Genomic DNA, 23,720 nt, shown 5'->3' with positions numbered 1-23,720 from the left:
CCCGGGCTGTAAAGCCACTCACCTGTCTTTGGGGAAAGGGTTCACTTTGCATGCTTCCAGCAGGAACTTAACAACATCCACGTGTCCTGTAAGAAAAGCAGGATTGTGCGTGTATGTATTTATAGGCTTACATGTATTCATGCACACAGTGTTAGAAAGCAGGTATATACAAGGTGAGACATTACCTTCTGCAGCTGCCACGTGCAATGCTGTTCGGGAGTCGTAGTCCCTCTGCTCCATATCCATCCCTGACAGAGCAAATCTAAAAAAGAATTATGGAAAAAAGTTTTACATAATTAAAATGAGTTACAAAGTTAGCATTGAACAATACACCACTGCTAAAACAATAAAACGTCTCCTGCACGAGGATATAGATGGCAACAAAAAGTAAGGAAAGGGGCCCTAATTGCTTTGGCTTTAAAAATAAAGTAGGGGCTTAACTTTCTTCCTAGGGTCTAGCTGTTATAAACAAAAAAAAGTTAGAGCACCTTTACAGTCAATTTATCTGATCTAAAGCCAAACATGGGCAAGGCAGGTCGTGTAAAGCACAGGAAACTCCTGCCAGCTGGGGAAACCCAGGAAGGACTCCCAGGTTTGTAAATCCTGAACAGCATTAAGGTATTAGGAGAGCTCTTTCATCACACTGCATCGCTCAGGGACAGAGCTAAGCTGCGCACATCCTTCCACCCACTAACGATACTTAGACATATTCTAGCTGAATTAATATGTTTATTTAATCTTACAGTTACTCCTTTAAACACTGCCACATTCGATTCAAGATTTAGAAAGCAAAGCTAGATTTCCTAGCCTCTCCAACAACAAGGAGCGTTTTCCAACCTGAATTTCTGAGGCAGTTTCAGAGCTGAATTACAAAGCAGGCTAGAGTTCAGCTAGGGTTTTCTGCCATTGTAAGACTATTTAAGGAAACGTATTTCAGTATGATCCCAAGAAATGGAAAACAATGGGACTGCAGTATAGTACGAGGGTATCTTTTTGATGACTAGTTGTTTATTTTTTTAAACACATTGTTATACTTTTCTCTCCGTGCCTAGGTACGATTTTTCAAACCTTCTCTTTCAAAGATGTTCAACCAAACAAGGAGTCAGGCAAAATGTAACCATTAAAATGCCATAGCTAAAAGTGTGGTGGCAGAATATATTAAATTTCCAGCGCAGCCTGGATGTCCCCAGCATGAGCACAGCGTACACTCATAAGTAAACAAGTGCAGATGCCAAACAAGCAGCTTTCCTGCTTTCAAACCCCACTGATTTTTACCTCCGGAGTGCAGACACATCTCCCGTGTAGGCAGCAAACAGCAGGTTTATCACAGACTTCACCTACAAAGAGAGATGATGCCCAGTTTATTCAGCTTCTTTCCTCAAAAAGAAAACAGATGGAAAACCCATGGAAGGCCAGCGTGGTCAACTGGTCCAATGCTCATGAACGGGTTCGTTTTGTCCTGCAAATTTTGGCCAGAGAAGCACACAGCATAGAAACACTGCAAGAATTCATTCCAGTTTGCTTTGCTACCCGTACTTCTATGTCTCTGTCCAATGTTGAAGTCATAAGGAAAGTAAATGAAACAAAATGTGCGTGCCTATTCTGTGGTAACCAATATGACCTTTGTTGTATGGACAAGCAGTATTCTTCTCTCTTAGACTGCCTGATACTGACAGAGACAGCATCGCTTTGTGCAATTCACAAATCATAAACACCCTGTAAGACAAACTCGTTCTGGAAGAGTAAGTTGTTTGTTTTGTTTGTTTGTTTTACAGAGTAGACAATGTTAAGTCTGTTTTAGCAAAAGAGAAATAATGTTTTTGCTTTGTATTACAGATTTTGCTTGCATACATCTAATATAGAAGCTTTCCTCAAAGAGGCATTTTAAGCAATTCTGTCACATGAAATCATTACAAGAAGAATGAGGTTTGTACGCAAAGGTAGAATAATTTTAGATCAAATTACATTGGGGAAGTCTCCAGCAGGTAGTGCTTTTCTAGCTGTATTAAATACTCAAATAAGGAATGATATTATTAGGCCACAAGCCTCCTCCCATGTACATTTTTAACACATCCTGGCTATAACAACTGCAAGTTTTAACAAGAGACAGAACTGGTGGTTTTAAGCACACCACATTGGTTTGCTTCCTTCACTGACGCTGCCAGTTGCAGGCACCACTCTGCAGTATTTCCCAGGAAGGTTTCTGAATGCCGGGTTACTTTTTAAGCTGAGTCTATGAAGTCCTGCTAACAGCCCCGAGCGCTGAGGGGCTGAGATGAAGGAGAAAGCTGGCGCTGCACTTGCCTTCCATGACAAGGGAGGAAGAAATAAAAGAAATCATCCACCAACAAGTCTCCCATAGATTTAGCTGCACGAAAACTTGCAGCTGTCATGAACACGGAGATTTGCACCACTAGAAGAAACCAGACAAGGGCAAACACCCTGCGCATCCTACATCTAACATCATTCACCAGGCTTTCAACGCTAAACCTCACACAGTTGCCCAGAACATGAAAACCTCCTAAAAGGACGCAGATCTTTTATAGATGCCAGGCTGCAGACTGTATCTAAATGCAGGCATGGAAGGGGAATTCAGTTTCATAATCTCTACATTTCATCAGGATGATTCAGAAAGTTCTCCTTGCTGAGCACTGCTCCGTTCCTGGTGCCTGCAGGCGCAGCAGGCTGCCTGCGGTTAGTGCCCGAGCCAGAGGCAGGTCCTGCAGGTGCTGAGAGCTCCTCGGCTTTTTGGATTTAGCAAAAGCAAACGACATTCTGTCCTGAATAAAACCGTTTCAGAAGGAACTGTACTTTTGGCTGGGCTTCTTTGCATTTCTGGAAATGCAAAAGTGTCTATTAAAACATAGTATAAAACAGCACACGTTCCTTCCTAAAAAAGCGCAGAAAAATCTAAACTTCAGTTCAAAAAAAGGAAATCTGAGAGGAAATGTGACTGCTCTCTGTACAACAGTAAAGGTAATGGGATACAAAAGCAGGGGAGAAACAAATTTAGCAGGAGGACAATTGTGGCAGAAAAACTATCCAAACTGGCCAGAAATGAATTCAAGCAAGAAAAAAGCAGGCACATTGTAGCCATCCCAGCTGAAACACACCTCCCTCCCATTGCGTTATCTGCCCCCATTTCAAGTGAGACTAATGATTTTAATTGAAGAATTGGACTAGATTTGCCAGCAACAAAGCAAACCTAGGCTCTGCAACCTCACCCTACTCTATCAGCAGCACAGTCCAGGCTAAAAAGTTAACAAGTTTCGTAAGGTATCAAATGAACCGCTCAAAATGCGGTAGTAAAAAGTGAATTAAATGATAAAAGTTAGAATCATCTGCCAAAACAAAATACAGCTTGAATTCAAAATAAGAACATACAGGATATACAAAGTAAGAATACACACGAGCATCTTCTGGTACATCACTTAAAGAACATATTGATCTAAATAGTAGATGTGAAATAATCACATAAGAGGTCATCACTCCGATAAAGCTTTGACTGACTCAGCCCAGTGCTGGCAGTGGTCCTGCTTCAGGTAAGCAGTGGCAAGGTGACCGTGACCTCGAGAGCTCCTTTCCAACCAACAGCTCTGTGAGCCTGTGGATGAGCAGGTGAGCAGCACAGAAGAGAAAAACCGAGACCTGTTTTGTTGGTGAAGAACTACGCTGATGTGAAGTTAAAGGAAGGAAACATCCAGAGTTCAGAGAGGCAGGAAGCTACACCGCTGCTACAGGGCCATCAGATAAACACAGATAAAGGGGGCCAAAAGGGGAAAAAAAAGAAAACACCCCAAAAAGCAAGAACCAAACAAGATATAGCTCTAAAAAGGAAGGCTTGGCATTACAGTGACAATTAGTCTATTCCTACTGAGGTCGTTTTAAATACCTTAAGCCTGATCGTGCTAAAAACTTGAAGAAATCTCCCTCAGATAGCATGAGTCAGACTTCAAACGCTGCACATAAACAGAGAAAGCACAGCAACACACGAGGGCTCCCTCACTGCTGAAGGGAGCACGTGTCCAGGGGACAGCAGACACATCCCTCTCCCCGATTTCTCTGTAAACAGGTTGTCAAAACACTTGGGTAAGACATGACTGAAAATTTTTTCAGTGTATCAAGCTGAGAGAAGTTTCAGTGCCCATTTAGTTTGTGGTAAGCACATGAATACTGGAAGAGAACTTCAGCATATCTGATTAACCCCAAAGACCGGGGTGGTGTGTGGGAACAGCCTGGTAACAAAGCAGCCCTTCCTACCCCAAGCAGCCCATGCGAGAAGACTCCCCTAAATAGCCTTAATCTCGTGATGGTTCAGAGAGAATCCCCATGCAAGGCTGAGCTGAGAGCCATGCACCTTAACACGGACAGGTCCAAAGGTCTTTTTGTTAACCTGCAGGGGAACAGCACAGGTACTGCTGCCTCTGGGATGCTTCTCAGCAGGGGACCTCCGCCAGCACAGCACCCAGAGCTCGCTGCAGCCGCTCTCTGCGCCAGGACAGGACGGAGAAACGAAGCCTGGCGATGGGAAGGGGGCTGCTCCACTGTGCTGCAGCTCAGCAGCTGTGCAAAGACAATAAATCCTTTAGAAAAAAATTAATTTAGCTCGGAGCTGGATTAATTCCACGAGAAGCTCTTAACTAAAAAAGGACACTGAATCTGGGTTTTCATTTCCTATCGTGTCCTGCTTCCTGAGAGCACCCCCCCACGCCCAATGATTTATTTGAAAACATGACAGATTTTACAGGCTGAGAAATATTACTGTTGGCTGCAGGGTTTTTCCAGGTGGCCAAGGATCCTGTCAAGCCCAACAGTTTGAAATGGTGCAGGTAATACAAACAAGGGTAATCAAACAGCCCCCCAGTCTTCCTCAAGTTCCCTTCACAGGATTTAGGGACACCGTCACAGCCCAGACTTCAAAAAAGATGTTCAAAATGTTGCAGGAAAAGGTTCTTTGAATATGTAGTTTCCCAAGAACTGCAATGCCTGAACTTCACTAAGCACAGGATGGACCTCGCGTACTGACAGGAGACTTTTAAATGCAACCAGGCTAGGAAAAAGACAGGGCTGGCTGAGGCAAGCAGCCACCACTTCCTTGTCCCCCTTTTCCTCTCGAAGTGCCGCACTGAGAGCAGAGTTTGGGCATGCTACTTCCAACCCTACCCCCCCGGCCTGAAGGCCAAAGCTTTAAGTCCTGAAGTATCCCCCTGTGCAGCACAGAAACACGGAGATAAATCAGGACAGACCTCAGCTGCTGCAGCTCAGGACTTGCCAACAGCCGGCTGCCACCACGCTGACCACAGCTCCCTGTTTTACTGGGATCTCAGGGCTCCCAGGTACAGGCAGGGCTGAGCAGCCACGGTAGGGAGGACAGAAGCAGGGATAAAACGGGGCAGGAGGCGGCTCTGGGCAGGGCACAGCAGGGAAGTCAGACCAACCTGCCTTCTCCAATGCACAGCACCACGAGGACTACCCCTGCTGCAGCACAGTTGATCTGCTTTTACGATACCTCGGCCACCTTCCCTTGGCACCCGCACCAGCAACGGAGGATGACGCAGCCAAGTTTTCCCCTCCGGTTACACACAAGCCTGACACATGCTATTGCACAACTGCAGATCAACCAGGAGGAAAGAGCAAGCACAACACGCTCGGTAACTTCTCCTGCGGGGTCTGAGCTCGCTCCCTACACCGGCAAAAGTCACCCTGGTTTGGCAGCTGCATCACAGCGACACACGGAGCACACCGCACAGCTCTCGCCAAAAGGTCCCGCACCGAGTGCTAAGTGCGTGGCACTGCTAAGCCAGCTCAGCGCCGGATTAACGCCGAAATTCAAAAAATAGATTTTAAGCTAAGGATTAGGGAAGAGACCGGTGGTGCAATGAGGTCTTCTCATTCTCCTGAGCTTTGCAAATGACCAGGTACTGATAAGTAACGTAAAAGCAAAGAGTTCACATGAACCAAAGTCATAAAAACCCCCAAATCAACAAGTTGGACTCAACACTAGCAGGGTTTGGCTACTTTTCCTAAAGCTGACCCAATGCTGAGGGTTACCCGAGTACCCAGAAAAAGCAATCGTCCTTGCTGCTCTCCTGAGAAGTGACGAATTTTTAAATGCTCATTTCATCAGTGGGGAAAAAAAAAATCCTAAACCTAAAATATGTCAATATAAATTTTGAAACAGCAGTGATGAGCTATTGAAGAGCCAGGTTCTACGATGAAAAGTAATTCAACCATGCTTAAACATAGCCCGTAGCTGAATTTCTCCTTGAACACACGGTTTCAAACTAAAATGGAGAAAGCACTTAAAAATTAGTTCTGAAGTTTCACCTTTGAAATTAAACAAGGAAAAAGAAACCAGGGACAAGTCTCAGAGAGGAATGCACTCATTTGTACATTCGCTCTTAAGACACTAGGCAGGACTGCTTAGTTTAAGAACTGACCACGTTCACATTTACAACTTATTTACAACAAACCCCAACCCTCACCTCCAGGGACTGCTGAAAAGGTTAGTGTGGAAAAATCACTATTCTAGTCTAAAAGACACATTTTTGCTTAAATACATCACTCTTCAATATGAAGCGAAGCTGCGTTTTGTAGGGAAATCAATCTCAATCAAAAGCCAATGCCTTTGCTGCACAGCTTCTGCACTGCTTCCCCTAAAACAATGTAAAAGTTATTACCTAAAACTAAGCAAAGAATTCACTTTTAAAGGTAAACGTCAGACTGAGCCATAAACATGTTACCCTCCAGTGGGTTTGTCAAAAGCACTTGTAATATATTACTATGAAAAATTAGAAAATTGTAATTCCTGGGGAAAATCTTTGTTCCGATTATACTAAAACTAATTGCAAGATATGTGAGCAAAATGCAGACACTTACATGTTAACCGCATACAGAAACTTTTAGAAATATCTGAAATTACAACCAAGGCGAGCTATTCCCTAAAACTTGCTTCTTCAGGGCTTCTCCCCATGCCCCCCCATGCCTATTTTCTGCATTACTAACCTTTGTTTCCTGACGTAATGTAAAAAAAAGTGCAAAAACAGAAGCTGCAAATACTTACTCCTCTGTGCTTTGAAACTTTAACACAAAAAATAAGACGGTCTTCCCCCCCCTTATTTCTAAGGCACCAATTTCTCTCCCTCTAGATGGTGCAAGCTCCTCTGTACAGCTGGTGACAGGCTGATACCCAGCTCCATCAGCTTTCACGAGCTGCGGGTGCAGCATTTATTTTTGGAGTCAAAGCAGCAACAGTAACTTTCAGAGCTGCTCCCTGGGAGATTATTTTTGGAGTCTCCCTAGTGGAATTCACTTGAAATGCTGCTTACGTGGCGATTATTTACATATGCACACTGTCGGTGGAAAGCTAATAGACTCATAAAACACTTGCTTATTCCTCAGTAACTGCCTTACAGTTTTGAGCAGTCGTGTTCAAACACAATTTGTATATACTGAAAATTTCTACTCGCCTGTGTTAAGGCTAGACCACAGCCAAACAGGAGGCTGCATTTTCACGTAGGCATGCCCACAGCAGCCTTAAACCAACTGTGCTGCTACAGCTGCACAGCCCTCAGGCAAGCCAGCAAGCTGGTTATTTACCCAGGTTCACAGAAGAGCTTCTCAGTCCTCCCTTGGCTCTACAATGCAGTAATAACAGCGCTAACAGCTTCCAGCACGAAGCTCCTCCGATGGGTGTGCTGCATTCACAACCCTGAAGACTCACTCGAGTGCTCTGCACACACAGCCCCTTACTGCATCCAGGTGGTTGAGCTGATTACACAGAAAAACAAGGCACGTGTTATTTCATGCAATATTACTGCCTTTCCACAACCTTACACTTCATTAAAAGCAGTACAACCATGCTGGATAATTTCGTAAGATGGGCATTAAAAAAAAATCTTTACATTATTGATCAGGTGCTTTACATTTACAAAAAATCTTTACATTATAGAGACAGGTGCTGCTGTTCGCTAACAAATATTAAGCAGCTCAGCCTCAGTCCCTGTTGCAGATGCCACGCTTGTACCTCAAAATAGGAAGCACTAAGCATACCAAATATACACACTGAAGATTTCTCTGGACACCAAAAAACGTCATTAGCCCCTTCCTTCAACCTACGAACAGTCCGTTTCCTTCACTGGAAGAGACTGGAGTCACAGAGAGCAGTGCTCCTGGAGGGGAAGGCTGCACACAGAGGGCTCCCTCTCCTCTTTGCACCTACTCGCGTACTGCTTTTGAAGGGGTTCCCACCATTTGCATTTCCTCCAGTTTCAAACCTTACAGAGACAGGTAAAAAAAAAAAAGGCCAAAGCACTGGATTATGCCACCCAGAAGTACCAAATCTACAATAAATTGATTTTCTTTGCCCATCTCTGCTTGAAGCCCTTTTTTCATCAGTACTTTAAAATAATCTAGATATTGAAAAGTGTCTGTAAATGCTACTTGCTACACTCTAGCACATCAGAACTGTCCAGTTGGCTTTTCTGAGCTGTTGCTGTACTGTTTTGCAGATTATTAACGGTTTGGGACTAATTCCATTCAGGCTACTGAATAATTCTGAAGTATTAGTGAACTGACTGCGTTTAAGTTAGAAATAGGACTACTTAAAACGAGTTGAGTTAATCTAGTGAATGTTTTGTTTAACCGTACCCAAGCGAAACATCTACTTACCTTCAGGAAGGGATTCTCTCAGAAAGCCCATGCCCATTACACGGCTCCGGAGACACATACAGCCCGCGGGGCGAGCCCAGACCCTCCTGCCCAGCAGTGGCCCTCGGCTCCCACCACCGCCTCCCCCAGCGGATGAGGAAGAATCAAACCTTCACCATACACACAGCTGGGGTGCAGAACACTGAAGATAAATATACTAGGATGAACACAGCCAATATAGCTCTGGTGTGGATACCCCCAAGCAGATGATCCTAAGTTCTTCCTACAGTAACAGGAAGCCTTTAGCCTCAACGAATGCTGAAACCTCATCGTGGCTTAGATGATGATGCAATGATGAGAGCTTCCCTCCCCATGCGCACACACGGCTGGGAAAATGGGTATGGCTGGTAAAAGAGTAGCTAATCCTACCTGCTACTCACTAAGAATTCTTTGTAGAAGTCCTACACTTGGCTTCAGTACCTCTGACCTTTGTTTTGGAGAATTTTGGAGAAGACGATTGACTTCAAAAGGGAAGAACACTGGAGAAAGGAGAAACTTGAGTACAGAAACTGCTTTTATCACGTTATGACAAGCACGATCACATTCAGTTCCACCTGCTGTTTCTGACTTCTGGTATCGATGAATCAACACATTTCCAATTTTGGAGACAACAGTATGAAGCCTATCACTGACTAAACTCCCAAAACCCTAAGTAAAAAATGTAATAGTCCTTCTGGACTGAAGACCTAAAGTTGGTTGATTCCACATACCAGCTATGAACAGCTATTTAAAGAAAACCTTTCATGAACATTCATAAAATGAAAACACTACAGCAACCAGAAATTTTGAAGACCTAATAAGCAAAAACTCAGTAACTCTAATGAACCAAGCAGTTCCAGAGCAGCGCAAATTAACAAGAGGAGTAATAGCAAAGTCAGCCTCACGCCTGTCCTCCTGCGCAAGGATATTGCTGTGGTGTTGTCTGCCGTGGGTGGTATGACAACAGATGAGTACGTAGACTTTTTTTGAACACAGCTTTTACTAAATCAAGTGAGACATTTAAGGCATAAAGACTTGCATCTTCCAAGTCAGAAAATGAAAATGAGGAAAAGTTTCTGTTTTGGGCAACGTGCATTTGCCATCAGTATTTTGGATGGAAATAGCTGAATCTTGCTGCTATGTCCAAAGCTCCAAAGTTATATAGAGAAAATTTTAACGACCTTCTCAAAGCCTTTACCTTTCTCTGCTGCCAAGAAAGTTTTAAAGCCAGACAAAAAGGATGTTTTGCCACTGAACTATGATGATTAGAAATTCCGAAATGGTAAAACAATAATTCTTGCAGAAAACCACAGCCAGAATCTTAGGGTCATCTCATGACATGGATTTTTGTATGCCCTTTTCAGTCCTTCCATGGACTAACCCCCTGCAAACACTGCTGCAACAAAAGGCACAGAAAATCTTAACAAGTGGGATGAACACTGATGAGTCGACTCTTTGAATGCAGGAGCGCAAACAAGAGCCTTTGAAGTAGTGGATACAGACATTACTAACACTGCAAACTTTGCAACCAAAGGACTGGGATCAACAACAGTCAAATGAATAAAGCCAAATGCTGATGAGTGCTTTAGTGACACTGGCTGCATTAAGCAGGCAGGACAAAAGAACGTCTGCCCTTTCAAGGACCTACTGACCACAACAGATATCTGCACCATCCAGCAGAGCAACGCTCCTGCTTTCCTGGCTGCAGGTATTTCACAATTCATGAATGGCTGTTTACTCTCAGCTACAAGACATTGAACCAGAATTATTCCAAAAATAATGGAAGATGGTTTTGGAGACACTTACCCAAGCTTTACAAGCAAGGAACTGACTACATCCAGCAGGCTGGAATGAGAATAGGAGAGGTCTTACGAGAAATTTGCACTCTACTCTTGTTGGAAGGATTGTTTCTGAATTATCAGCAACAAGTTCTAGCAACCTTCTTCTAATTTCCAGTCTATTTGTTACCTGTTTTTCTTCCATTGGTAGCACTTATTAACTTAAACAGATCTTCCACCTCCATGGTTTCACACCAAAGCCTTGGGAACAGTCATATTCCCCATTTGTACATCAGCCAAAACATACTCAGCTGTTCAGTTTATTCTCAAACAGAAGTTACATTAAGCAGTTGTCTTTGAACAAATACAGGCTGGTGAAGTTCAAAACAAGTCCTTTAAAAGAAGCGTGAAATGCAGTTATCATACAGGAAGCCACAGATACCCTTATAACCAGAGACAGGTCTACCAGTCCAAAAAAATCCATTCTGATACTGAACAAGTAATTCCTGACCAAACAATAAAGTTGCCTGCCTCGAGGAAAAAGTCGGACTGGTGAATCACATCAACAGGAAGCAAGCGACATTATCTCTGAACACAGAGTTGGGTGATAGGAACAATTCACTGTTTTGTTAGTAATCAGTGTGATCACAAGCGGTCCCAGAAGTAACGCACTGTCCCTCAGCAAATAACCTATTTCCAAGTTTGCATTAGCCTGTTATACTAGAAAAAATACAGGACTAAAGCCCTTTCAAGTTCTTAAATCACTTTGAATAGCTTTTTAAAAAAATGAGAATCCAATAGGAAAATAAAGCAAGAAGTACAACGTTAGTTATGGCTTGACCAAAAGCATTACCCATGCCACTTGTAGGATTCCCTACTGGCCAACACACTTCCACACGATGGTAAGCTTACCACGCAAAGTGAAAAGACCGGAGTCAGCCACCACAAGCAACAAGAAAGGTAAATTTTAGCAGTCATTGTTTTTCCCAATATATTCTTCGGGATGGAAGTGGTAGAACTCTGGGATGCATTAACCAGTTGGGTTAGAGAGAACCCAGTCTTGGAGGTTTTCAACATTTCTTTGGCAAAGTCCCTGAGCAACACGATCTAGCTGACATTAGATCCTGCTCTGAGCTGGAGGTTGGACAGGATGATCTCCAGGAGATCCCTTCCAAGCTCAACTTCAAGACCCTATGGTTTCACGCTTACAGCCAGTACAATTTCCTGCACTTCATACAAGTGGGTTATGATGATTGTACCCAGCCAGGTATAATTGTCCCGTTTTAAGAAAAGACACTGATGAAGACGAACTCCCAATTTACAGTGGACATAATATTTTAAAAACACCTGAATACTTTAAATTCTGCATACCAGCTGTTAGGCAACTCAAGAGAAAAGCCTACGTAACAGCACTTAGCAATTAAAGGTTCTTCCAAAGAAAAATAAACTCTGAAAATAACAGTTGCTGATTCTATTATCAAAATAATTACTTAGAATTTTCAGAATATTCAACAACGTAGAAGAACTTAACTGAAGCAATTTCACTGAAACAAACATGATGCTGGAAGCCAAACACATTAAGAGAAGTTCAAATAGAGGAAACAGACTTTATTTCAAGTCTGACCAAATAATCATGAAATTATCATACACTGAACAGGAGAAGCACTACCAGCTGCCTGTAATTCATAAGGTAGTAGTGCTACTTAACCTGAGAAGATCTGCTCTTACTGATCAGATACAGAGTTCAGAGGGAATCTGGAAAGAAGATATGCAGAAGACAACTTCTGCCTTTTTCAAGCAAAACAGGTATCAGGAAAACACAGAGACAATACTACAAAAAGCAGCAGCTAAGTGCCAGCTAGGTGAAAAATCAGAGCAGAGCATCAGCTAAAACAGCAAGTGTTACCTTAGAACAGTTACGCTCCACCACGTGTCCACTGCATAAATGAAATGTATGAAAGTACAGCTGACTGAAACATCTTTGAGGGCAAAAAAGATGTTCTAGAATTCCTTCCTTTACCCCTTGTCCTTTGTTCATTGTTCAAACCCATTTCCTCATCACATTTAATGCTGAAGTGACAGTGCGTTATTCTCCAAACACAAACACACCTCTTACCCTTTCTAAAAACCTGCAGTTAGCTGTAACAGCCTTACTATAGGTCATGCCTCCACATTAGCTTCACTGCCTACATTATATTTTAAAGCATTTAAACTGGTGCTAAACTTGTCGCCAGCACACTTCTGCCAGCCTAAATTCTATTTCAGAACTTGATTTAGTTAAGCTGTAGCTTCAGATACAACCCTTATGCAAGGCTCACTGTGCACAGAAAAAAAAAACATATGCTTATTTTCTGAAGTAACTCGATTACGTGAAGAGCTGTGCCACTCTTAAGGCCTGCAAAAAAAATAAATGGTAAGTATTCAGAAGTCTGCAGAAAGCATTATTAGAAGCTAATAATGTAAGATAAATTTTACCTGAAAAGCAAAGAGAAACAGGACATTTCTGTTTTGTATACAATGCTCTCTAGAAGGGACAAATGTTACATCAGGAACTACTATTGATTCTAAGCAGGTAGTTTAATAATTTAGACTGCAAACTATTCAACATAGCAGGACTTAAGTTCCTGAAACAGAATGGGACTGAGCATTACCCATCCTTCAAAAGCATTGCGTTACACACACTATTGAGTCATATTTTCCAGAGGGGACAAGAAGTACAGAACACACAAGATATTAGCATGATTTAACAAAATAGATAAATGAATTCAAGTTTTAGTTAACTATCTACCTGATTAAACCTTCTTGCCATTCCTTCAACTACAGTAGACATTTATGACATTCAAATTCCTCAGCAAAGAGACACTGCACCAAGATAAACCATTAGGTCTGTTAGGTCACCCCAGCTCTGCTGTTCTTTCACTGGAAAAGCTGCTTCTAAATTTCAACCTTCATTTTCCATCAGAAAACAAGTATTTGAACTCAAAAAAAAAGTCAAATCATACAATGTTTGGGATAATAAAACACTGTTGTATAAACATTATATATGATTGAACATAACATATAAACATTATATATGATGAAACTCAAAATTAACTACTCTGCTTGTGCATCAATGACATGTATCATGACCAAGAGAAATAATTAACAATCAAAAACTATTAAAGATTAATTAAGCAATATATTCTTGCCCTCCCTCTGCCCTCCTCCTCCCACCCAACTCCATTCCCTTTTTATTTGTCTACCCACCCACTGGTCTTCTGACAAAAAAAGCACAATGAAAAACAAACTGCAATAGACAAAAAAAAGATCTAGAGTAAATCATCTGTACTCCTCTCTGTATCTACCACTGTTCTGCCTTATCTTCATGACTTTTAGATAAACTCTTTTGATATATGCTGTATTTATTATGTACAATGAGGACACAGCTCATTTTCAAATAGCACAGTACAAGTAACTGCAGTTTAAGAACCAAGCAACAGAAAAGCTAGATTAATAATTATTGCTGTCCCCAGCACAGGGATGTCTCTACAGAAAGCGTCTCGTCTCAGAATCATATACGTTATAGACCGACCCAACTCCTAATTAACATCTTGAATAAATTTTCACAGGAAAAAAAAGCAAGCCTGGGACATAGGATACATGCTTTGCCAGGAAGAGAGCTACAGCTAGCAGTTGTTCAGACCCCTCTGTCGCTACCACAAGGACATGGTTTTTGGACCAACTTCCTCGCTTGATTTATTAAAAACTCTATTTTTTACTTCTTAATGCTCCCTATCAACGGTTACTACTCTGGCTCTGGCCCCATTAACCACATTTTCCAAGCAACTCAATTAGTATCTTTAAAACCACACAAAAACACAACAACATGAATATCCTACCGCACCATGACATTTTTATTAGCAAAGTTGCAGTAAGGAGGTTTTGCTACTCTGATTTTTGCTTTCAAGATAACAGCTCAGAGAGAAAAATAATTAAATCATTGTACAAAATGTTTAAGAAATCTTCGGAAGGTTTTCAATGACCCATTTAAGTAAATCTGCTAGGCCTATCTAGTTTTCCAGAACTTTATTGCTCTTTAGAATAGAGTGCTCCCTATTTCACTTCAGCCTCAAAAAGGTGTTTGAGCAAATCTGTTCGCCATTGAGTGAAAAAAATACAATAAAATCAGCTTAAAATAAATTTATTAAACAATACAAAAATAAGCATGCTGGAAATTGAGATACATAAATAACATACAATGCAAATGAAAAATGGAAAACGAGACAGGTAACTTAACAACTGAGCCAAAAGGTACAACACAAATGCTAAAATAAAACTTCCAAAAGCATTTACATTTCTAATGAAATGTTAATGATGCCGACAAAGAAAAACGAACAAACAGCTAAAATGCTTGAATATCAAGAATTGCTATTACTGTAGCACAGGTGACACTAAAACTGTTGCAGACTTCCACCGTTCAATGACTAGCCTCTAGCACCACATTCTTTCAGACCCACTCACCAAACATCGTCCGGGCATGGGCAAGTTGCCGTGGCAGACCAAAAACTCTGATCCCTGCTACCTGCGTAGCCTGCCATCACTGAGAGCCATCTGCAGACACGTCAGGCCGGAAGGAGACCCCCTGAATGCAGGCCAGTTGCAAAGTACTTGGTCCAAAGGAGTCTAACCCCTCCAAACTAGAGGCTGGCCTAAGTTCTGAGACAGGCTTCAAGAGCATATATTACAGAACTGTAATATATTATCTAAAGTAAAGACTGTGTAAGCTGTACCCTAAAGGTTCTTACTATGCATATTGAAGATTGACTTGTCTCCTTGATTTTGTTTTCGAATTTCCCAAACAGAGCTCGTGTCTAGCACAAGTTTTGGTAAGTAATTTATATTTACAAGATGTTCACTTTCAGATTTTAACTCAGATGGAACAATTGCCCATCTTCATCTAAGTTTTTAGTTGCAAATCCTGCATCACACCTTCTCAGTTTTTAACTAAATCAGTAATCAGCAACATGTAACCACTGTAAATACTTCTCATTAGCAGCACAGACACATTACCTTCCCTCTTGCAATCGAGGGTACTTCAGGTAACCACAGTTCTGCAGGATCTGAATACTTGTTATGTCTCTAACTACTACTTCACTGAAAAAACCTCAAACAGGTGAGAAATTTTTATAGTTCAAGACTTTGCCTTTACTTATTTCCAAGGTAAGCAATGACAAACCTAATGCCAAACATCAGTGATAAAGAATAGCCATTATTCAGCAATTTATCACTGACATCTGTCCCACAGACTTGCTTGTTTATTCCACTAGGACTTGAAATTCACCAAATAGTGATTTTCTGTATCGTTTTGCTTGAACATTTTAAACACAGGCTTCAAACTAAGGAAGCTCATCCTTTTTCAATACATTGCTAGATGAAGATTATTCAGGGTTAAGTCAGAGCTTATTGCATATATTAGTATTATTTAAAATGTTTATGCAAGACTAACAATACCTAAACAAAATAATTAAGAACAGCTTGCTTCCTCAGAGAACATAAGTTTTGCTCCTTGATTGACAAACATCTATGTGAGACAAAAAGGGGCAGGAAAACCATAACTTTCCCCTTATGCAAAACTAACGCATAAATGCGTTTTGGAGCTTCGGATAACCAAAAAATGGAGAGCAATTGGGATGGGCAGGCAGGGAGAAGGGGTGGAGTTGTTGCTAAGGAATCATCCATCATTACCTCTTAAAATCCTCAATGAGCTTTAATGCACATAGATGAAGGAATAGCATTTATCATTATTTGGACAAGTTTTCCAGAGTTTTATAAAAAATGATTCTGCGTGAGGCACACCGGAAGGTGGAATACATCCAATTATCTGCAGGCTTATACAGGACAAAATTTTATAAAGATATACAATTGTTTTCTAAGACTTTTAGTATCATTCAGAATCTCAAAATAGCTACAGATTAAATCTGTGCCCTCTGTCCAGCACTGCCTACTGAACCTATCTGAAGCCTGCATGCACCATTTCCTTATCCTACTCAGGACACTTATAGCAAGTGTAAATATCAAGTTATTTAAGTTAGCAGATGTAGTTTCCTGTAAGAGAATCCAAGTCCTGATTCTCTGCAAGCTGGCAGAGGTGCAAACTTGCTAACGCTTGAAAAAGGAGCAACTGATAACTTTAAAATTTGCTCGGGTAAAAATAAATGAGACCTCTAACCATATATATGAACATGCACACACATTAGCGGCTGAAAAATAAGTTAATTGTAAACAGTTTTAATATCATCTATCAAAATGCTTTACTCTGAATACATTTCCTGCTCACTACTCTGTTGGTTAGCACTCTAAAACTAGGATTGCTTACATTCCTCTCTAGGGTGGAGCACAGCATTATTAGTAAGGCAGACTTCTGAGTCATAACTACCAACAGGCAGTGCAGGCAGCTAGCAAGACACAAGATAGTTTGCTAAGAAATCTTTCTGCTATATTAGTCAACTTGCAAACAAGGCAAGTTTTTTTCCTCTTCTGTCCCAGGCCTCCCCAGCCATTTTTGCTCTTTTTAATTCACTATTAGCATTAATAATGATTAAAGTTCTGATAAAAAAATACATCATTTTCACTAGCATGGCATATCTAAGGGATCCATTTCTGGTCAAAGCAATTTAAAAGTTTCTACTAAAGTAAAGGATACAATAATAACATGACTCTGAACCTAACTCCACTTAATTTGGAGATTGTGTTTACTGTATTTTGCTGACATTATGTTGCTTTGTATTTTAATTAAAATTCTTCTGTCTTCACATGCTGAACCTGATCAGGGGACACATCTTAAGTTCTTGCTTAGCTCTAATATTAATTTACTTAAAATTCTCAGATATGAACAAAAATACACAGATATACACAAGACGTATATCTTTGAAAACATTCAGATTTACCTTTTTTTTTTTTTTTTAAGTAAACGTGCTTTAAGTTAACTACAAGAGTCATTTAACAGTTTTGGTTTTCGTTGTGTGCGCTTTTTTCCTTGAACTTTGACAGCATTTTTGGTATAGCATACAGAATTTACACAAAATTTATATATAAATGAAGATACCAGGCAAACAATATTCAGACTGAAGTTAAATCTAGAGATGCTTGAGGGTTTTTAAAATGTAGAATTTAATGGAACTAGAACCCATTCACTTAGTTTTGCTCTCCCCGACCTTCCATTCTATACACTACGGTTCTGGAGATGTCCTCGTTTGATTCAGGTGACACTTTTTTCCATACTGTTTCTTTTAAAGCAAGTTCTTGCTGGAGATTCTCATAGTCCATTGGTCCAAAGGAATGCTAGTTGTTCAAGCAACATACATTATTTATTAGTGTATTTGAAGGAAAAAAATCCAAATCTGCAATCAATGCTAAAAGACTCAAGTTTTTCACCTCTTCACATGTAAACTGTTATTTTTTGTTCTCCAGTTATAAACAATTCAAATCCAAATTGAGTATTTTTCAGATGCATGCATGCAAATATTTAGAAGCACTTCAACAATCACTCTCCTATATCTTCTCCCACTGAAATCTTCATGCCTTAGTTAAAACATTAATCATAATCTCAAGCACCCTCACACTTATCTTTTGTGCATGAAGCTGGATTAGATTCAGTTCTTTCCCAGCGACTGCTTATACCACTTCCTTAATAACAGGCACTGGTCTACAGCAACCTAAGGCCTGCTCTCACTGCCTGTGCAACTCTCGGCAAATAACGTGGTCTCAGAGATATATCACTGTGAAAAAAGACTGAACATACATCTCATGCATTCCAGCACAGAACAAAAGACTAAGCTCCCCAGCTTGTCAATTTTATTTTTATTAAAAGGCAACCATAACAGCAATTCTTAGTGACTCACATCAGATACCGTATGCTTACTCTAGCGAGGGAGATGAACTTGCATGAGATAAGAGTTACAAATCTAATATGGAATTCTACTATACAAAACCCTGTCATTGTGTGGTCCACCCAGGTAAGTGTCCACTAATTATGTGCATGATTAGTTTATCTGAAAACTTTGATGCAATACATGTCATTGAGCAGTTTTGCACTTAGCGAAGAACTCTCCATATTTCATCTGATGTCTACATGCAATACTCACTAAAAAAGTTTTAACTTACCCGCTGATCACCACCTTCTCTGCGAGGATCAAGCTTTTTTGCAAAGTGTCTCAAATTATCGTAATTATGGAAATTGCACAAAGAAACCAGATCCTGCAAATATTTAAATAACGTAAGTTATTTTCTATATATGGTAGTCAAATGCATATGATATAATATTAGCACTCTACATATGAAGTTCTACATCATATCATAGTAACTTAAACCAGTAGGAAAAGCTTATTCAATAAATTAGTACCAATGTCTGTAAGGCTCTTTGAATGTAACACAATGATACGAGTATGTTTTAATAACAATATTAAACGCACTTTTTAAAAAAGCAAAGAACAGACAGCAATTTGCAGAGTATCTATGGGCTGGTCTATTATATAAAACTCGAAAATTCCATCAATAGTATGAAACAAGAAAACGTATGACATAATAGACTTAAATTTGGTTTGAATCTTATATTAAAATTTATAATTGCACAACGTGGCTATAATATTACATTTGAAAAACAGAATGCTACACTCACATTACTTGTGTGCCATGATCATCTATCAGGTTTTAGGTCTCATTTTAACACCGGTAAGTGCAGTAATTCCTTCACCTACTGGTTTTTATTTTTAGTGACTTGATAATTCAAGGTATCAAGTGCAAGACTTCCACATCAAAGGTTTAAAAATATTTAGGCTACAACAGGTAACTTTGTACTGCACAGCTGGATGGAAAGTTGTAATTGCTGCTCATCCACAAACTGAAACCTTACACACTGTAAATCCCATGCTGTTGCGGATAAGCTAAGTGAAGGCTACTCATACAAGTATTTACATCCCAGGTTCTAAAGTCCATCCAAACTAGTATCAGTGCAGATTTACTGTTATTGCTACTGAGGAAGAAGAACAAAAATGTTTGCCTTCAACTTCCAATGCATTACTAAAAATCCTAAGTTTCCTATGGGACTCTAGAGAGCCTACTATTTTCTTGAAACTTTGTTCTGTTTTCCATTTGTCATTACTTAATGAGTATTGCAAGGTTGATTTAGGCAGAGAGTAATAACGATGACACTTCTTTTTTAAATTCTCCTCTCCCACAAAGAATGTTTATTTGTCATTTAAAAAAAACTATATAAAATCTTTGCTGTTTCTAACACTGTTGTCAGACTGTCCACAGCTCTTTCAAATCAAAAGACAACGCTAGGACTAGCTTGCCAGCAACTGCATCTGATGTATGAAGGTCTTGTGTATCAGATTTACAGAAATCTGCTTTAAAAGATCAATCAGAACAGCAATATTTCTTTGGAATCTTTTTCCTTTTATTACAATAAGAACAGCTGCATTTCTTATGTTTTGAAAATTGATTCCTTCATGACTGTAGAGGAAGAGAATCCAACAGATAAAGCTCCACACCTTCTAATGCAGCATACAGGAGACTGATGCCTTTGTTAGGTCAAAGTATTTCTTGTATTTTTTTTTAAATGCTCACAAAATTTAAGTGCTATTTATTATTAGAATGTAAGCATCTTGTCTTTTCACAGACTCTCACCCTTGGATCAGATGAAATTGCTACATATGAAAGAATGAAGAATCACTATTTAATCCAGTGAGGTCTCAGCTATACCAACTGAAACTCAGTAAGCACCAGCTGCAAAAGAAAAAAAGGCAATGCTGCTTACATGACAAAAATGGATTCCTTTAACGCTGTTGCCCATCTTGTCCAAAGGAGGAGACCAGCACATCAAGCCCATAACATTAGGAACAACCAGAAGAATCCCACCAGCAACTCCAGATTTTGCAGGAAGACCAACCTATAAAGTAAGCAGAGAGTCATTGTCCTCTGCATGCATGCAATGTATTTTACTGAAGATTGTTACACAGCATTTGTATGAGGTAGATCTGGAAAGCACTTTTAAGCTGACAAAGCATTATTACCTATTTCTTTTTAGGCAGACAGTAACTTGAACCACAGTTCATGGCTATCTGAGGTATGTGGTCAAAGATATTTGCTCTCAGTAACACAGAAGCCAGTGATATAGCAAAAAAGATAATCCAAATCTCTCTGTTGTAATAAAGCAATTATGACTAAGCAGTAATATATATGGTTTGTCTGTCATGAAGAGTTTGCACAATGGGATTAGTACAAAGCTATATAAATATTTAATGGAAAAGGTAAACAAACAAGAAAACAGAAGAGCCTGCCCATAAAGTCATTAAACAACCCAGCTATTTACAGTCCAGATAAAGCTGGTGCTTCCCCCTCAATAGGAACTAATGTCTCATATCTCCATATTTCAGTAAGCAGTAACTTCTTAGGTCACACAAAGCACCATAGTCAATTTTACAAGTTTGCAACAAGGAAAATTGAAAATGCTAAAAACAACACACTGAAAACACAAGCTGCAGCACGTTTAAATACTTGCTTAAAAGAAACATACTGACAGACATAGAAACATGCTACGTGTTGTGCACAGCTTCCACTTACAATACATGAGGACGATTTATGAAACAGCCTGAATCAAAGAAAAAGCAACTGCTAGCAAAAGCTTCTTGCTATCTTCTACTCCCATACATCAGGATTCTTTCAGCTATGCTTACATCTGCATCAGTCACCTGTTTCTCTCACGAACAGCCTTTAAGGTTTAAGTACGTATCAGGGTGAAAAGGATTCCCAAGCGTCAAGTAGGAGATTATACTCATGTACTTCAAGGTATTGCATACAAGTAGTGCCATGGATTCCAGGAGATATTTTTCCCATACGCTGTTTCAATTCCTAAACAATTCATATAATGCCTCCCCCTGCCCTGCAAAAGTAGGCAAGCAAGCCCCTGAAGATGGAATAAAATAGCACAGATTAGTCTTCCTAGTCAGCTCTAATGAATATCTGAAAACTACTTACATGGAAGGCAAACTGCCCTGAAAAGTCGTACATGCCACACGAATGCATTAAACTCAAGGTATTCCGGACTGCTTCAGGACTCAGGACTCTTTCACCAGTGATTGGACAAAAGCCACCATTAGCCAGAGTTGCTGCCATCACACTTGCTGACTCACAGGTTACTTCTATTGAGCAAAGCTTATGAAAAAGAAATTTATGTTATAAGAACTGGTAACTCTAGCACAATATGGTCCACTATAGCAGGATCAACAATGTCTCTACAGAAATAACATTTCATTAAATAACTTGCACCATAATATTTGTTACAGATGATGCTAGTAGCATCAATCAATATGGTCTGAATCTTCCTACTATAAAGATATAAAGATCCCAGTGACAGTGTTTGCAAGCCTTTTTAGTAGTTTGGGACAGTATTTTTCCACGGGTTAGTGTCTCAGCTTCATTCCTCCCCCCACCCACCTTATGTTGTTTTGAAAGGAAGAGGTCTGGAAAACTATCTCAGTATTCTGCATCTGCTTAAATGGCAAAGCCATAAATTAACTTTTTTCAATTTGAGTTTTTTTTTTTTAAGTTTTAGAAGACCACACTATCTATTAAAAGTACATTTCAAAGCTGCAAAGTCTAGCGCATACAAGTCTTAATGCCAGCACTTCCTGCTGATGCAGCCTTATTTTTACCTTTGTCTCATATATGCTTTATGATGTATTAGTGATATGACCACATGTTTGTCTCTCCCAGGATCCCTGCTTCAGTACAGACTATACATACTTTGGTGACACATCAGGAAATGTGATATGATGCCATCACCTGATGCTGCCTCATTTCTGCAGAAACCAAAAGATAAGCTGGTTTCAACCTGAAGCTGAAATGCTACTCTGAAAAGTAAACAAACTAGTGCTTGTACTTTTGATTTGCCAAACAGTCATTACATGATACTTCATGAAGTTACCTAATCCAAGTTTTCATGGGTAGTTACTACCTGGAATTCTTATTTTCCGGCTGCCAAACTCAATACATCCTAGTCCAATCAACTGGAGTTGCAAATCAAGAGAACGTCTGAGACGCATCTAAAATAGCAACTGTGTTTTAAACATATGAAGCATTACAGAATATCACCTACTTTGAAGAAAGCATTTCTAGGTTCTCATTTTCAGCACCTACATTTTGTACCTTAGTTTTGCAAAATAACAGTAATTCTTCCTCACTTTACAGAGGTAATATGAAACCAAGTTTATTACTGCTTAGAAAGTTCCCAGTTACACTAATGAGGAAGCAGCAATACAGGAGAAAAAATAGCCTTTAAAGTATAATCTGAGTGCAGAAAAATAAGCTCTGTGCAATGAGAAGAAAACATCAAATTGCCACTCAATATACATGCCCCCTGTTATCTGAGTATGGGGTGGAAAGGGGATTTTGTAAGGGAAAAGTAAGTGACAGAGCCATGAAATTCGGGCTCAAAATGCACAATAAAGCCAAATTAAAACTGTATTAGAAAATTTAGCGTTGGCCTTTCTTAACTTATGAATAGCTTTGCACTCAGAAGCATATTAGAACTTGTTGTGGGACAGAAAGCATTTTAAAATGGATGTTTAAACAGTACTTTGAAAAAAAATCAGTTTGTTCTGTGATAACAGTTCAAAGTAGACTATTAGTTTGTATCTAGTTTCCAACTTAATAAGTGGTCAACAGTCCAATTTACATACACAATTTATAAACAGTCATTCACTTTAAAGGCTGGAACAGATATATCCCAATACAAAGCTCAGATAAAAATCTGCACTTAAAAACAGTTTCTAACTTGCACAGGTAAGAACAAGTATCATGAATCAAAAACAGACTCCTTTTGAGAACCGATTTTTTTTTTTTTAAACACTTCCCCAGACAGACTGGATCAGTAACACAACTTGAACTGGCTCCAGAACTACATGCAACAGAGAATTGTGATTTTTTTTCTTTTTAAGGAAAGCCTTACTGACAAAATACCTCACGCTTGCCAAGTTGTCGTTTTGTGACAGTTGCAAATAATTAGCTAAAGTGAGGAAAATAACACGGGGGAAGGAAGAATGCATTTGACTAGATTCTTTGTTTTACTCAAAAGTAAAAAGTTAAGAAAGGAGGAGATATTCATGTTATTTCATTTATAACACTACACTTAAACTTACAATAGGACATGCAAATACTATTCTAGTTATGTCAGAGTTCAACATCCTCCACAGTACAATAAAGAGCAGCAACTCG

The 23,720-nt window shown here is 39.8% G+C and overlaps 1 protein-coding gene across 2 annotated transcripts in view; it reads right to left on the bottom strand.

Annotated features, from left to right (window-relative positions):
* Positions 1 to 23,720, bottom strand: part of GLS (glutaminase) — a 58,491-nt gene that overhangs the window by 3,310 nt on the left and 31,461 nt on the right. Inside the window, exons 12-17 of one of the 2 annotated variants that reach the window (XM_083842902.1) lie at positions 21,483 to 21,659; positions 20,263 to 20,394; positions 18,609 to 18,701; positions 1,276 to 1,337; positions 186 to 262; positions 23 to 86 (exon numbers count right to left, since the gene is read on the bottom strand). In XM_083842902.1, the coding sequence (XP_083699028.1) occupies positions 23 to 86; positions 186 to 262; positions 1,276 to 1,337; positions 18,609 to 18,701; positions 20,263 to 20,394; positions 21,483 to 21,659 (605 nt within the window). Of the gene's footprint in view, positions 1 to 22; positions 87 to 185; positions 263 to 1,275; positions 1,338 to 14,630; positions 17,787 to 18,608; positions 18,702 to 20,262; positions 20,395 to 21,482; positions 21,660 to 23,720 lie in introns of those variants that run through there. The other variant, XM_083842903.1, reaches the window with a different exon arrangement.

This window comes from Anser anser (genome assembly GCF_964211835.1).
Source record: "Anser anser genome assembly, chromosome: 6".
Taxonomy (NCBI): domain Eukaryota; kingdom Metazoa; phylum Chordata; class Aves; order Anseriformes; family Anatidae; genus Anser; species Anser anser.
The sequence above is the reverse complement of the archived record's forward strand: the minus strand, read 5'-3'. Positions and strand labels throughout refer to the sequence as shown.